The sequence below is a fragment of the Spizellomyces punctatus genome, assembly GCF_000182565.1.
Source record: "Spizellomyces punctatus DAOM BR117 chromosome Unknown supercont1.1, whole genome shotgun sequence".
In the NCBI taxonomy this organism is placed as follows: domain Eukaryota; kingdom Fungi; phylum Chytridiomycota; class Chytridiomycetes; order Spizellomycetales; family Spizellomycetaceae; genus Spizellomyces; species Spizellomyces punctatus.
Window position 1 is genome coordinate 213997 of NW_015971537.1, and position 13424 is coordinate 227420.

Genomic DNA, 13424 nt, shown 5'->3' on the forward strand with positions numbered 1-13424 from the left:
ACAACCAGCCAAATACCCTTGAGCGATGCCATCCCATTCCAATGCATTCGATGTATCAAGCCCATAAAGTGGTGGCAAAGTGATTGTGCCTTGAGTGGCTAAGTGTACATTATTGACTCGGATCCGTGTGACAATGACTGAAACTGGCGAGATGTCGGGAAGACTCATCGGATAAAACCTACGGGGACTTCCGTGAAGGTTAAAAACGCAAAAGGATTCTGCCATTCCCCCCGCTCCCATCACCTTTCTCCGCCTACGCACCATGTCCAAGCTCACTCCATTCGAGAACGCAACAGCCGGGGCGCTTGGCGCCTTGTCCGCAAACACCGCAGTCTTCCCGCTCGATGTGTAAGTCTCCTCAGTTTTTTTACTGTGATCGCATGAAATGGCCGTTGCAACAAGTACAAATGTTTACCCCTTTCGGTTCCTAACCTCAAATCTTATGTTAGAATAAAAACTCGTCTTCAAGTGCAAACTCGCGAGCTAAAGAGCCTCAACCCTGACCGTCACTATGATTCCACATTGGATGCATTTTTGAAGATTTTGAGCACTGAAGGAATTCAGGGACTGTATGCTGGACTCGGCGCCGGCTTGTTTGGAACCGTAGCAAGCTCCTTTTCCTACTTTTACTTTTACTCGTACGTTCGTGGAACATACCAGCGAAAAGTGCCGGGGGAGATTTCGACTGGAATGGAACTTATCCTGGGAGCCGTTGCGGGAGCTATGAGCCAAATTTGCACGTTGCCGGTTGCCGTCGTAACAACGAGGTGTGATTGCTGTGTGCTTGATTGGCAGTTTAAACTATACCTGACGAGACAATTTGTGTGGCTTCCATTCTTAGGCAACAAACCTCATCAAAGGAGGAGCAGCTCCCTTTTCTTGCCACCATGCGGAAAATTATCGAGGAGGAAGGTCTCGGAGGACTGTGGCGAGGATTACAGGCGTCCTTGGTCCTTTGCGTAAACCCAGCCATTACCTACGGGATGTTTGAGAGGTTAAAGACATTGTATCTTCGACGTGCGGGCAACGTCTCCGACCGCCTTTCACCTGGTCAAACATTCATCATTGGTGCTCTCTCGAAGGCGCTGGCGACGATTGTTACATGTATGTGTCTGGAAGGCAGAGGCATTGATGGTGGCTACTTGACTAACCGAGGTTCCATGACATTTACAGACCCCTACATCATGGCCAAGGTGCGCATGCAATGGAAGCCACCAAAGGACGTGGGCGGCTTGTCGGCGAAGGACAAGGAGAACATTACCTACAAAAGTTCGGTCGATATCTTACAAAAGGTGCTTGCTAGAGAAGGTTTGGCAGGATGGTACAAGGTGAGGGCTTACAGTTGCACGAATGTACTCTGTTTGAGAAAGGCAAATTCTGACGTTGATCTACTTGAACGCAGGGCCTGCAACCGCAAATTGTTAAGGCTGTCCTATGCCAGGCTATTCTGTTTGTCTGCAAGGATCAGTTTGGCACATTGACGTTATTCTTGCTTTCATTTTTGACAAAAGCAAAGAATGGCAGCGTGAAGAGCCTAAATTAGTTTTGATGTACCTGATAGTAATAAAGCATGCATATATTTGAAGTTGTAGGAGTAGTCGACAGTAAGATAGGGAATGGTGGTAACAAGGGACTCATGTATTTAGCCTGCACTCGATACCGGGTCACCATACACAATTACTTTGTGAACCGATGTGAAGGGGGCGTGGCCTTTTGCAATGATGAGTCGTAGATGGCGAGCCAAAGTCTCCGGGTTGGACGAAAGTAGCGTCACCGTTTGGATCGATTGATCCGCATCCTCCACATCTATATTGCGCACATTGCGTGAGGCGACTGCATTCCTGGTGTCCAGACATATCCTCTTACCTTGTTCAGTAAATGGCTCAAATAGTTGTGGTTTCTCTGCAACGGACGATTCCACAGTCCAGCGTGCCACTAAAATGCGATAAAGATTCATGAGGGTCCCTGTTTTGAACTGTGTATGAACCCTGATCTTACCTTTCATGCTCGTTATAATGATTTTTCGGACAGTAACCACTTGGGGTAGAGTGAGTATTAACTCATGAGGAAAGAGCCCTGTGGTTACCCAAAAGGTCTTGTTATTGCTGTTGGCAACATGAGCGTTGTTGAATGATCATTGAAAACTTCATCAGATCCACATCCATTACACACTAACCTGTCAATGGTATTCTCTGCCTTGTGAACGAGGTGCCACGACGTGGCCATAGATATTTTGGCACCAGCTGATGCTAGTGCAAGGTTCTCCTGGGCAGGCATGGCGTACTAGTAGGAATGTTGCAATTGGTAAATTGCCAACCGGTGAAAAGCGTTCGGACTCGACGCGTCCAGTGCGCTTACGCGAACGACGCGATGTTGAAAGTGTTCTCCTTCTGGACATCTCATGAAACTACATGATAAACGGTATGAACTACCGTCAACACCATAATGACTCTGACAGCAATGAAAATATAATGGGTTTGCACTAGCGAGATCAAGGACTAACACTACGTTCAGCAATACTATCCTCCCCGTCCTGAGGATGAGATAGCCAATCCGCAAATTTCTTCAATGCATCCCAAACGTCGCAAATAGAGATAACGCACACAGCATTTCTGTGCTAGTAACACATGGGTGGGCCGTCCTAAATGCTTTTAATTCCGCAGCGGATGCCATCCATAATAGCCGCTATGTCGATCGTCGGAGCAGATACAGGCGCAGGGCAGCCACTCTCGTTAACTGGATCAGCACCGTATGTGTTGTTGGCATAGTAACAAGTGACGGCACAGTCATGCATCGTAAAGGTCGACGGTGACGCGTCTTGAAAGCTCAAAGCGTCCTTTCTGCTTGTGGTGCGGATTGACCGTGTTGCAATCTGTAGTCTTTTGAAAACCGCCATCTTCTTGCTTCTGAGCGAATATAAGTAATGTCGGGGTACGACCGTGCGCTTACAGTATTTTCTCCGGATGGACACTTGTTCCAAGTAGAATATGTATGTCTTCAATTGGGGTCGATGACATTCGGTGGGCTTCCTTACCTACCATTTCGTTTGTTTCGTATAGGCTCTTGAGGCTGTGAGGAAAGGAACATGTGCGGTAAGACGAGAAGGGGATTGAATGCAACATTCCCGGTGAACGACACCAGGGTCCCTCATGAAAAGGTCAGCTCTAAGATGCCATGTTTACGTTGCAGGTTGGTGTTAGGGGCAAGGATGTAGTTGTGCTGGGGGTGGAGAAAAAGTCAGTCGCGAAGCTGCAAGATCCGCGAACAGTGAGGAAGATTGCTATGCTCGACGACCACATCTGCATGACGTTTGCAGGTAGACGCTCGGAATGCTTCAAAAAAATTGATATTGCATTTGCTCATCCTGCATTTGCTCAGGCCTCACCGCAGACGCTCGTGTACTGATTAACAAGGCCCGTATTGAGTGTCAAAGCCATCGTCTCACGGTGGAAGATCCCGTTTCTGTCGAGTACATAACCCGTTACATTGCTGGTGTTCAACAGGTACCTTCCTACACAGTGAGCGAGGAGTATACACACGGTTTACCTAACCCCCATTCCATCAGAAATATACCCAGAGTGGAGGCGTCCGACCATTCGGTATCTCAACTCTCTTGATTGGATTTGACGCGGACAAAGTCCCAAAGCTCTATCAGACGGACCCATCTGGCATTTACTCGGAGTGGAAGGCTGCTTCGATTGGCAGAAGCTCAAAGACAGTGCGAGAGTTTTTAGAGAAGAACTACAAGGAGGAAATGAACAGGGAGGACACTATCAAATTGGCCATCAAGTCGCTATTGGAGGTTGTTCAGACTGGTGCCAAGAATATTGAGATTGCGGTGATGGGTGAGGATTGCATCCTTCGGGTACGTAGCCTCTGCATGACACTCTATTGGCTGTCATTGATTAGATAAACTCTTTTGTTTTCGGTGTTTAGACACTAGAGGCAACAGAAGTCGAGGAGATTACATCCATTATTGAAAAAGAAAATGCAGCAGAGGTCAGTGATCCTGTTTTCGTTGCAAATCTTTCGTATTTGGTGATTAACTGCTTCAATAGGCTGAGAAGAAGAGCAAGCGGAAGGGTGATGCGGGTGCTGGCAGCAGTAGTTAAACGTTTAAGATGTATCATTGAATATGACCGGTCACAATTTTCGTTTGCCTTGATCCTGATTCCATCTTGTAGCACTGAACAGCATAACACGAACCGCGAATAGACGAAGTATGTCCGGCGTTGATAATGCGCTATTGATAGATCTTGTCACTTGTAGAGATGGCAAAATCGTGACTCCCATTCATTATCGATCTGGGAGAAGACAAGCAGAGGCCCACACCAAGCAAGAGTCACTTATGCGTATCGTGTGATATTGGTACTCTGAATAAATGTGTCAAATGCTTTCTCCCTCACTCCCTCCTTCGCTAACCTAAAGTGTGAACTACGATAAATACGAATAAAATATAAGAAAAATGCAATTCTATCTCCTATCTAACTCATTGATGATCTCTAAGGCTACAGCGACATAGTAACAGTAAGGCCTTTTCCATGGACCATAAAGGTAGGCGGTAGATCTTTTGTCAAAAGATCGAGTTCTTCAAGGTAGCGCATCGACTTCTCTCTGCTATTACCCGTCCTAAAGTGATACGCGTGAGTTTACCGCCCAAACTTTTTCTACCTGAACCATTCTATACATACCCAGCTTCAGGAGCAGGTAGTGTCATCAAAATGACCGCAGTACTTGCGTGCGATGAGTGGCGGAGGAGAAGTTGATTGAGAACAATGTGCTGTGTACGGGTTGGCAGACTATCGAAAACGGATGGAACTCCTGATCGGCGTGAAGGGCTATCGGCAATCGGTGACGAGTTGTCTGATTGTTTGTCGTCTGATTGCTCGTCTTCAACGGCTTCACTGAACTCCCAGCCATGCACATATTGCGCTGAAAGTCTGGTGGACATTAACACGGAACGCCGTTTGGGCGTTTCTTGTGATGATTCGCCAGCGGCCGGATCATTGACTTCCCTTACGCTGCGTGGAGACGACTGCATGTGCAGGCGGCGGCAAATGCGCTCATATTCCTAACAGAATCGAATGCAAGAAAGATAAGCCTGTATGAAAATGGAGATGCTCGACCTCAGAACCTCCTGCCCACCTGACTGTCGCTCTTTCCAAAGCGTGGTCGCAACCATACCATCTTAATCTCAGCCTTCATGCCAAGATTTACGTTAGTGGGAAAATTGGCTGATAAGTATGAAAGGAAAAAAACACACTTTTATTCTCAACCCTTGAAGTAAGGACATTACACGATTTCGCTCGTCTTCAGCTTCTTCTTCGTTCTCCACAAATATCATCGTGCGCAAGATATAATTCTGTTTCCAATATGGCACCATGTATAAGATAGTTCCAAGTTGCAACACCAGCGTGTAAGAGTCGAATGTGTACGCAGATTTCGCAAGACCAGTCTGTGCCATTTGAATCGGCCAGAGATCTATATATCGTCGTTGCGGGGCGGCAACTTCAAGGTCATCTCCGGCATCAGAACCGGGACGGCTACCGAGTAAGGGAGATGTTTCGCCTTGGTTAGCTAGCATGGTACTAAAATCTGGTGGCCGTTGCGCAAGGCGGTTCGTAACGAAGAGGGACAATCTATGCCAAAATATGTGTGACCGGAGTACCAGATAAAAGAGATGTGCGCTTCACCCAACTTACCTTTTGTATTCCTCCGCCGCATATGCAGTAAACCTTCTTGCCGCATTCGTGGAAGCATTTTGAGATGGGCGATATTCTCCTGGCTCCTGCTCGAGCGCTTCGAAGCCACGTGCAATTCCAACCGCTTTGTTGAGGCCAAGAGCGTCTTCAATGATACCTACATACTCGCTTTCTGCAATACCGTCGTCCAGATCGATGGCATTTGGTAAATCTGCTGCCAACGGATCCTGCTCCAGTTCTTCGACCTGATCTGCCGTGCTTTGACGAGGGTTGGGCCGTGTCCACATGCTTGCTATGCCCCCGGTATTGTCACGATCGGCCAAATCGTCATCATCAGATTCCAGGAAATTGGGAGAACGTCGTCTGTTGGGCTCCAGGAACCCTAACACCTAGTATTTGAAGGTATTAGCTTCCACTAGTTAACAGTCTAGGCCTGAACGTATGCTAACCACTATGTTAGGCTATAGTTAAGCGTCAAATCAGCGTGACACGACAAAGTTAGGAAATTGAAAGCTTTTGTGAATGCAAGCATGCATTATCACCTTCATGCCTCCAAGTCCACTCCCAAGAAGAAGGTTTTGAGCACCGACTCGTTCGCTGGGCGATATTGTGAGCTGCACAAAAGCCTTGACCTTCGCAATATCCACGTATCGGAGCCACGCAGGTAACTAGTGTGGGGTCAGTTTCCGCTAAAGGGCAAGTAGATTGCTAGTATGTTTTCCTACCTGACGCTTGTAATCTGGTAACCGGGTCGCAAAGTCCCCCTTTAGAATATGCCCAAGAACGAATAATCCCCCTTTTTTCAGGTCGTTAAGAAACTGAATGACATGCGAAGTAAGTATGCAACGAAAACATCATCCTTTGCTGAGTATTGTCCTACCTTGATCAGAAGAAAATCTTGACGTGGATCTTGCACAAGGACCATGACCTGTATGGAATCTCCACATGAGTATGATCGGATCGGTACAAATTCAGTCAACGTGTAGAGATACACACTTGTGGTCGCCAGAACTGGTCAATGAGAGCCATCCATTGAGTCGAAGAACGTGTATGGCCGAAGGGAGAAACCGGTAACGCTCACCTTTACGTGCTCTTTGCGGAGGTCCAACCTTAACAAGTACTTGCGCGACTATTCAAATTCTCTGCGTAAGCATGCCTCCTTACAGCCAATGGTAGAATGGGTATACCTGGTGGTAAATTAAAGACTGCGTTACGTCTCCCCATGTTTTGGGCGGGGCATAGTAGTGGATCATAGCGAAGACGATCGCCGCAAGCAAGCATGAGTACAAAGCATGTAGGTCATCCACGACGAACATTGCAATAAGGCATCCTGCGAAGCCCGCGAAAGCTGTCCGCCAGTTGAAGAGCTCAAATGTTGGCCGGAAATTGGGAGATCCTGATGCTCGAAGCAGCAAACATGCGAGGTTCAAAACACCAAACTAACAAATGACGATTTTGTCAACGTTTTACTGCGATAACCAATGCCAGGCAGTCAACTTACTGTCAGAAGAGAAAACATCGTTACGAAGGGGGCAATCTGTCATCCATCTACAGTTAGTGCAAATGAAGCAAGCAGGTCACATTCCCGATCAGGACAAACCTCATTAATATCGGTTACGAAAAGCAGGACAGTCTGCATGAAACCGAATGTCAACAAGATTCCGCGCAATGGCTCATTATTGGGAGGCTTTCCGTGCTGAAAGAACGACACAGCCGGTAGAAGGTCGTCTGAAGGTGGCTGATTTCAGTATTGAACCACTTTTCATCACGTTACATAAACATAAGAAGGACCTTTGCCAATAGCTTGAAGGATTTTGGCCGCTCCAATCATACTGCCAAGTGCCGAGAAGAAGGACGTCGCGGCAACACCGACAGCCACCAACGACGGGATAAGAGAGATCTATCCGGAAAAGTAAGTTGGACAATGTGACGAAGGCAGGCAGGGAATTCCAAAGAGTCATACATCCTGAAGAACGCTGAGATCCTTGAGCAGCGTTGTTCTCTCGATTGATCCAGCCACCAGAACGGCGAGTGACAGGTAGGCTACATACGTGGAGCCCACTGCCCAGATAGTGCCTCTTGGTATTGCTCGTGAGGGAGACTTTAGATCTCCACTCATTGATGCACCAGCAAGAACTCCTGTACAGGCTGGAAACACGATTGCGAAAACTGTTCGAAAGTTTTGCTGAACATCCATATCTACACTGAATTTTGGCCATAAATTATCCATTAACGTCTCCCCATTGAATCCTTTGAAGACAATGTCCATGGCGGGTCTTTCAAAGGGCTCTCGGAAAGCCAATGATGCCATAATAGATGCAGTTGAAACAAGAAGGATACAAGCCAAGAACACGGATGCACGCGCAACAACCTGCGAAAGTCTAGTGAGCACGGCGTTCTGGTGTGCCACCATCAATCAGAATGACGGCTTTTACCGAAGATCCCACGAGGCACAGTCCGAGACAGACCAGAGAGGCACAGGTTGCATAGAGAAGCTGCCACCAGCGTCCTTCTGGAAGAAAGGTACCCATTGCCCCATTGCTTTCCCCAAAGGATGCTAGTAATGGCTCCACAAATCCGAGCAGATTCAAAGCTCCAGTCAGAACCGTTCCAAGAAAGAATACAATTCCAATTGATCCGCCAAATTCCGGTCCCAAGCATCGTGAAATCATGTAGTACGCTCCTTGGAGATCAGTCAAGTTAGACAATACCATAAAAATAAACAAATCATATCGGAGACGATGACTACATACCTCCACCGCGCACTTGGCCATTCGTACTTATTGCTGAGAGAGATAGTGTAGTCGTTCCCGTCATGAAATATCCAGTCGTGAAAAGAGCAATGGTCCCGACCAGTCCAGCTTGCCCCACGATCCATGGAAAACGAAGAAAAACAAGCACGCCCTATCAGGACGTCGCATTTAGAAACGCGCGATCAACAGTGCCCTCCAAAAAAAAAAGCGGAATTTGATCAAATCATAAGACCGTACCCATATAGATAAACACACGGGCACGAATACGCCTTCCAGCGTTCCCAGCTTTTGGGTATCTGTGGGAACGCGGGAGGCCGAAAGAACTGAAGATCGGCGAGAAGGTTCGGAGGGAAGCGAAGATGAGGTAGAACCAGGCCCATTGCTTAGCGGATGCCCTACTCCAGGCTGCTGTCTTTGCAGCTCTTTGCTGAAGAGGTCAAGCTGCGTTCCAGCTCGGGATACGAATTTTGTTGACGTCGCAGACATTTTTTTTGTGAAATTCGCTGCCGTTCAATTCACCCTTTGCCGTTAAATGATGTGCGCTGGAGCGTACCTACGAATAAACTGTATCTTACTATGAGGTCGCTAACTGAAAAACTCCTTGTTATGCTTGGAAAATGTGCTGTCGAAATGTGTGTTTTGGGCAGCTCGGCCCCGCAGGACGCGCTGTGGGAGTTTTTGTCCACGCGCTTGCCAGCAGAGCGTTGGGTGGCTTGACGAATACGGCCTCGAATTGGGGGGTAAAACGTTTCGCTTACTCATCTAAAACTCCGATCTGTTCATCATGTCGACTCGAGTTGGATTTATACAAAAAACTTTCGTAATATCTCATCGTTTTAACTGGACAGTCGTTTATGTCATTTGCTATCACCGGACGCTGACGGTAGAGTTGATCGATTTTCAACAGTCAGCGATCGGTCGAGCTTACCCAATGATGAAGACCCTCAAAACGCGCGACAATGCCTTGCTGCGATGCTAGCGTTGAACACGACTCTCATCTGACGTGCAAAGAAATCGAAAGAGAAAAGAGTGGCTTCATCGACGTAATGCATCCAAAGCGACGCAGGATACAAATAAAGCGCGCTTGGCACCGCGACCTGCTCGCGTTCACAAGGAATATCCTTCTCGGTCATACATGTTCACCATGTCCAGGCTTGGATTCCTCCCTTTGACAGTCTTTCTCTGGTATAGCTGGGTTCAAACTTTAGGGGCGTTTCCTTTGCAGATTCGTCAAAACAAGAGTGAATACCCAGGTAGTGTCGATAACGGGACCTATGGTCCCGCTTTGCAAACAGAGTGAGTAGGGAGCTTGCCTGGTACAGTTGGAATATGCGGCTTCACAAGGCATGTACTGATTGGACTTTGGGTACCATGAATGTCACCTTCAGGTTTCTGTTTCATAAACAGGCATGTAGTTCTCCATCAGTCATGACTGGGGCGGAATTCTCTTCATCTGTACTAACGAGCATGGCATAATCATCACTAGATGCCAACGGGTGTCACGGTCTCGCAAAAAGGTCGGATATTCGTCAACTACCCGTACTGGAGCGATGATATTGTCTTCACCGTTGCAGAGTTGAAGGACGGTAAAGAGGTTCCTTTTCCAAATAGCGTCGTCAACTGGAAAGTTGGCCCCTCTTCTTGGAATCAGTCGAATCAGGCTGAATACTTTGTATCAGTCCAATCTGTCGTCATTGACCCGCACGATAACTTGTGGATATTGGACACTGGCAGACCTGTTGTGAACGGAACAATGCTAGACGCAACATACGGAGGTCCCAAACTGGTGTGTGTGGACCTCAAGAATGATACAATAATCAAAACGATAGTGTTTCCCATGGTGAGATACTTGGTTTCATCTTATCAGCGCCCGCCTAGTATGCTAATCATCTGAACCTCTAGAATGACACCATCTTTCCGAAGAGCTATCTCAATGATGTTCGCTTTGATCTTCGCATTCTAACTGAAGGAGTTGCATACATCACTGACTCTTCCGATGAAGGGTACACTGGAATCGTAGTTGTAGACCTTGACAGCGGAGAGTCATGGCGTCGTCTCCACATGCACAGCTCCACCCGTCCGACCCCGCGCTTCGTCCTTTCAGTCGCTGGGCTTCCAATCAGGCTCCAACCAGAGCCATCAGAGCCTCCTGGCTACATTACCACCGGGTCAGACGGCATTACACTGTCAGCAGACGGGCTTCGTCTGTTTTACTGCCCTCTTGCATCTAGGCGCCTGTTCAGCGTCGATGCACGTATCATGGCCGCCCCAAACGCTAATGATAATGATACTATTCTCACGGTTACGGCACATGGCGAAAAGGGCGGCACTTCCGATGGCTTGGAATCCGATGATCAAGGCAACATTTACATATCAAACCAGGATCAAAATGCCATTTTCCGTGGACGTTATCAAAATAACACTTTGATCATTGAGCCTTTTGTCCGCGATCCACGAATTCAGTGGGCAGATACGCTCAGTGTCGGATTCGACCATCGTCTTTATTTTACCAGCAATCAGCTCCATTTGCAAGCCAAATACTGGGGGGGACGTGATTTGAGAAAACCCCCATACGCACTTTACAGCGTCCCTCTTGAACACAACGTCGGAAGGGTTAATTTGACATGTGTATCTACTGGCCTAGTTGAATGCTCTGGTAGCATGCGCCAGAGACAATGTCGGTGCTAGGAATCTATGAATAGCTTGCTTTATTTCTTGTACATGAGGTTGCATTTAAAGAAAAAAAGTGTATCGTGTTAACAGCTTATACAAGGTTTCTTTTTCGAATTAATGCTGTGTTGAATCTCTTCAAATGCGAGAACGCGCAGATGGCACAGCCATGATGTTGGTCATCTCGCTGCCAAACGTAAACGAGGCTTTTTTCCTCTTACGAGAACTTGGGTGGAGCAAGCCAGCCTGAAATCAGGGCGACGGTTGCGTAGACGCCGGTCATCCACCATAGATCTCGCAAAGTGAGTACATTTGCATTTAAGCCTCTGCTGAGGTATCCTGACGTGTACCACATCTGACCTGCATTTGGGCATATAAATGGGAGCAAATGAGAGTTGCCGTACATGCACACACACACATTTGACTCTGCAAACAATTTCATTCATTTCCGCATCTGTTTCTATCTTTCCCAATAAGACAACTCATGACTTCTGCCTGGGACCCGTTCACGTTTGATCCGTTCTTCTCGTACGTATGGCCTTTTTACTCGTAGGTACGCAACACTACCATAAAGAAACCTCATCTTCTTACCTTTTCCCAGGGATATTACTCGTCCATTTGGCGGATTCGGCGACCGGTGGAGCGACCGAGGCGACCGCGACAGATGGAATACTCCACTTTTGACTGACCCTGGGAATCAACCTGGCGCTTTAGCCACTACCGGCGGCCGTGGTGGAGCATTGACTACCCCTTCCCGAGGCTGGGAGGCCTTCACCCGTGGTCCTCGCCTTGATGTAACAGAGACGGACAAGGAATATATCATCAAAGGTAAGAGCTTGCTTGATCAGGTACCCGTGCCACCGTCAGAACTAATATCTCTGTTGGTATCTTCAGCCGATCTCCCCGGTCTCAATAAGGTCTATAAGCAATATCCCTGAGCTGATGCAATGTCTTTTTGCCAACTTTTATTCAAATAGGATGACGTCAAGATTCATCTGGATAACGATGTTCTCACCATTGAAGGCGAGCGTAAAGATGAGCGCGAGGAAAGAGATGGGGATCGCTTCCACATTGTGGAACGCACATTTGGGCGATTCCGTCGTTCCATCCGCCTCCCGCCGGGTGAGATTTAGCTGTCTTCACACACAAGTCCACCTCTTGCTAACCTATTACTTATAGATGCCCAAGTCGACAATGTGAACGCAAAGATGGAGAATGGTGTCCTTGAGCTTGATATTCCGAAAAATCCGGAAGTTCGTGAGCAGAGGAAGAAGGTTGATATTCAATGACCGAGGGATGAGACGCTGGCATATCCCAAATCACATGAATTTTGCATTGGAAGATTGTATAGCTTTTATTGGAGTGTATGGCAATGCTGCCGTGTTGGTCTATACCGTCGCTGCTTCAAAATGAAAGATGTATAAAAACATGGCCAGAAAAAAGTTTTGGAGTCAGGCTTCCAGCCAGGATCGAACTCGATGAATGTTTTAAAGGCATAGCGCGTGCACGGTCCAATTTGCAGTGTGAGGTGACCATGATGAGTTCCGCAGATTCATCTCATCCGTTCATCAAGTTACTCGGTTCGTCGCCGACCTCCCCAACATACATCAACCATATCGCCACTTACCATCCGAAAACACTTGACAAACCCGAATCTTTCAAGTCATTCTGTGAGGTCGTGTTCTACAACTACCCGTCCCTAGGCATCAGCTACAGCTTTGACATCACTCCCACCATACAACGTCTCGCGGCGATTCACATCTACAATGCCAAAATATCGGGATACGAAAAGTACAACTTGGACCTTAGCCTTCCATTTGGACTTGATATCAATATGACGGGGAAGGAGGTCGTCGAAACGCTTGGCGAGCCAAGCGTCAAGTCAAAGTACCCAAAGTGCTGCATTGTTTACCCTGATAAAGGAGTGCAAGTAGATCTGGCAGCGAAGGACTGGGAGGAACCGAATTGCAGCATAGAGTGCTTAACGTTCTATCAAGAGTTTGCCTGAATTTGCTCACAGAGTAAGGTGCCCTGCAAAGACAACTGTGAAGCGAGATTTGGCCGAGCTACGAGTGGGACCGCAGTGGTGTGTATGCTTGTTAATTGATTGATTCCCAATCTGACTGGAAGCCATCGAAAGCGTTGTCGAATCCTGGTTTGAGATTGATAAAAAATCTCAAAAAGTTCTCTGGTCGACCAAGTAACAGCCCGATGCGGGGGTCGAACCCGCAACCTTGAGGTTAAGAGCCTCACGCTCTGCCGATTGAGCTAACCGGGCTTCATGGAAAGACAGGGGTAA

The 13424-nt window shown here is 47.5% G+C and overlaps 7 protein-coding genes and 1 non-coding gene across 9 annotated transcripts; 5 read left to right on the top strand and 3 right to left on the bottom strand.

Annotated features, from left to right (window-relative positions):
* Positions 1 to 177: 177 nt before the first annotated feature.
* On the top strand, positions 178 to 1693 carry SPPG_00078 (uncharacterized protein). Its single transcript, XM_016748413.1, has 5 exons — positions 178 to 348; positions 450 to 767; positions 842 to 1104; positions 1174 to 1328; positions 1403 to 1693. Exons 1-5 carry the CDS (start codon positions 263 to 265, stop codon positions 1541 to 1543), a joined length of 963 nt encoding a protein of 320 aa, XP_016612386.1. The 5' UTR covers positions 178 to 262; the 3' UTR covers positions 1544 to 1693.
* On the bottom strand, positions 1573 to 2387 carry SPPG_00079 (uncharacterized protein). Its single transcript, XM_016748414.1, has 4 exons — positions 2177 to 2387; positions 1999 to 2105; positions 1867 to 1935; positions 1573 to 1806 (listed from the first exon to the last, which is right to left on the bottom strand). Exons 1-4 carry the CDS (start codon positions 2275 to 2277, stop codon positions 1643 to 1645), a joined length of 441 nt encoding a protein of 146 aa, XP_016612387.1. The 5' UTR covers positions 2278 to 2387; the 3' UTR covers positions 1573 to 1642.
* A 452-nt stretch (positions 2388 to 2839) lies between these two features.
* Positions 2840 to 4171, top strand: SPPG_00080 (proteasome subunit alpha type-7). The gene is made up of 7 exons (XM_016748415.1): positions 2840 to 2989; positions 3060 to 3092; positions 3190 to 3316; positions 3379 to 3503; positions 3566 to 3865; positions 3937 to 3999; positions 4059 to 4171. The coding sequence occupies exons 1-7, from the start codon at positions 2924 to 2926 to the stop codon at positions 4110 to 4112; spliced, it is 768 nt and encodes a 255-aa protein (XP_016612388.1). The 5' UTR covers positions 2840 to 2923; the 3' UTR covers positions 4113 to 4171.
* A 168-nt stretch (positions 4172 to 4339) lies between these two features.
* On the bottom strand, positions 4340 to 9143 carry SPPG_00081. Of its 2 annotated transcripts, none has more exons than XM_016748416.1 (20): positions 9031 to 9143; positions 8693 to 8958; positions 8456 to 8606; positions 8138 to 8385; positions 7666 to 8073; positions 7494 to 7602; positions 7303 to 7430; positions 7204 to 7239; positions 6890 to 7141; positions 6784 to 6831; positions 6699 to 6713; positions 6583 to 6630; positions 6428 to 6520; positions 6245 to 6370; positions 6152 to 6163; positions 5703 to 6091; positions 5264 to 5639; positions 5146 to 5199; positions 4692 to 5071; positions 4340 to 4629 (listed from the first exon to the last, which is right to left on the bottom strand). In XM_016748416.1, exons 2-20 carry the CDS (start codon positions 8939 to 8941, stop codon positions 4509 to 4511), a joined length of 3243 nt encoding a protein of 1080 aa, XP_016612389.1. In that variant the 5' UTR covers positions 8942 to 8958; positions 9031 to 9143; the 3' UTR covers positions 4340 to 4508. The 2 variants fall into 2 exon arrangements, with proteins under 2 accessions (XP_016612389.1, XP_016612390.1); XM_016748417.1 differs by having other exon boundaries at positions 8693 to 8975.
* A 303-nt stretch (positions 9144 to 9446) lies between these two features.
* Positions 9447 to 11228, top strand: SPPG_00082 (uncharacterized protein). Its single transcript, XM_016748418.1, has 4 exons — positions 9447 to 9751; positions 9844 to 9862; positions 9942 to 10295; positions 10358 to 11228. Exons 1-4 carry the CDS (start codon positions 9591 to 9593, stop codon positions 11141 to 11143), a joined length of 1320 nt encoding a protein of 439 aa, XP_016612391.1. The 5' UTR covers positions 9447 to 9590; the 3' UTR covers positions 11144 to 11228.
* Positions 11229 to 11558: 330 nt separating this feature from the next.
* On the top strand, positions 11559 to 12414 carry SPPG_00083 (uncharacterized protein; the record flags this gene model as incomplete). Its single annotated transcript, XM_016748419.1, has 5 exons — positions 11559 to 11653; positions 11727 to 11953; positions 12020 to 12042; positions 12103 to 12247; positions 12305 to 12414. Exons 1-5 carry the CDS (start codon positions 11610 to 11612, stop codon positions 12412 to 12414), a joined length of 549 nt encoding a protein of 182 aa, XP_016612392.1. The 5' UTR covers positions 11559 to 11609.
* Positions 12415 to 12651: 237 nt separating this feature from the next.
* SPPG_00084 (uncharacterized protein) lies at positions 12652 to 13332 on the top strand. The gene has a single exon (XM_016748420.1). The coding sequence runs from the start codon at positions 12660 to 12662 to the stop codon at positions 13131 to 13133; it is 474 nt and encodes a 157-aa protein (XP_016612393.1). The 5' UTR covers positions 12652 to 12659; the 3' UTR covers positions 13134 to 13332.
* SPPG_10002 lies at positions 13331 to 13403 on the bottom strand. The gene has a single exon. It is a non-coding gene; the product is annotated as a tRNA-Lys (tRNA).
* Positions 13404 to 13424: the final 21 nt, after the last annotated feature.

What these genes read in the sequence shown, in the direction of transcription:
- SPPG_00080 (XM_016748415.1), top strand. Translation starts at nt 2,924, where the DNA reads ATGTCGGGGTACGACCGTGCGCTTACAGTATTTTCTCCGGATGGACAC. An exon ending in ACTTGTTCCAAGTAGAATAT is followed by an intron (nt 2,990 to 3,059) that starts GTATGTCTTCAA and finishes TGTTTCGTATAG; the next exon opens with GCTCTTGAGGCTGTGAGGAA. An exon ending in ACATTGCTGGTGTTCAACAG is followed by an intron (nt 3,504 to 3,565) that starts GTACCTTCCTAC and finishes CCATTCCATCAG; the next exon opens with AAATATACCCAGAGTGGAGG.
- SPPG_00078 (XM_016748413.1), top strand. Translation starts at nt 263, where the DNA reads ATGTCCAAGCTCACTCCATTCGAGAACGCAACAGCCGGGGCGCTTGGC. An exon ending in GCTGGCGACGATTGTTACAT is followed by an intron (nt 1,105 to 1,173) that starts GTATGTGTCTGG and finishes TGACATTTACAG; the next exon opens with ACCCCTACATCATGGCCAAG. An exon ending in GTTTGGCAGGATGGTACAAG is followed by an intron (nt 1,329 to 1,402) that starts GTGAGGGCTTAC and finishes ACTTGAACGCAG; the next exon opens with GGCCTGCAACCGCAAATTGT.
- SPPG_00082 (XM_016748418.1), top strand. Translation starts at nt 9,591, where the DNA reads ATGTTCACCATGTCCAGGCTTGGATTCCTCCCTTTGACAGTCTTTCTC. An exon ending in AAACGATAGTGTTTCCCATG is followed by an intron (nt 10,296 to 10,357) that starts GTGAGATACTTG and finishes CTGAACCTCTAG; the next exon opens with AATGACACCATCTTTCCGAA.
- SPPG_00084 (XM_016748420.1), top strand. Translation starts at nt 12,660, where the DNA reads ATGATGAGTTCCGCAGATTCATCTCATCCGTTCATCAAGTTACTCGGT.
- SPPG_00079 (XM_016748414.1), bottom strand. Translation starts at nt 2,277, where the DNA reads ATGCCTGCCCAGGAGAACCTTGCACTAGCATCAGCTGGTGCCAAAATA. An exon ending in GCAGAGAATACCATTGACAG is followed by an intron (nt 2,106 to 2,176) that starts GTTAGTGTGTAA and finishes TGTTGCCAACAG; the next exon opens with CAATAACAAGACCTTTTGGG. An exon ending in CATTATAACGAGCATGAAAG is followed by an intron (nt 1,936 to 1,998) that starts GTAAGATCAGGG and finishes ATCGCATTTTAG; the next exon opens with TGGCACGCTGGACTGTGGAA.
- SPPG_00081 (XM_016748416.1), bottom strand. Translation starts at nt 8,941, where the DNA reads ATGTCTGCGACGTCAACAAAATTCGTATCCCGAGCTGGAACGCAGCTT. An exon ending in TGTGCCTCGTGGGATCTTCG is followed by an intron (nt 8,074 to 8,137) that starts GTAAAAGCCGTC and finishes AGACTTTCGCAG; the next exon opens with GTTGTTGCGCGTGCATCCGT. An exon ending in CGATGTTTTCTCTTCTGACA is followed by an intron (nt 7,142 to 7,203) that starts GTAAGTTGACTG and finishes GTCATTTGTTAG; the next exon opens with TTTGGTGTTTTGAACCTCGC.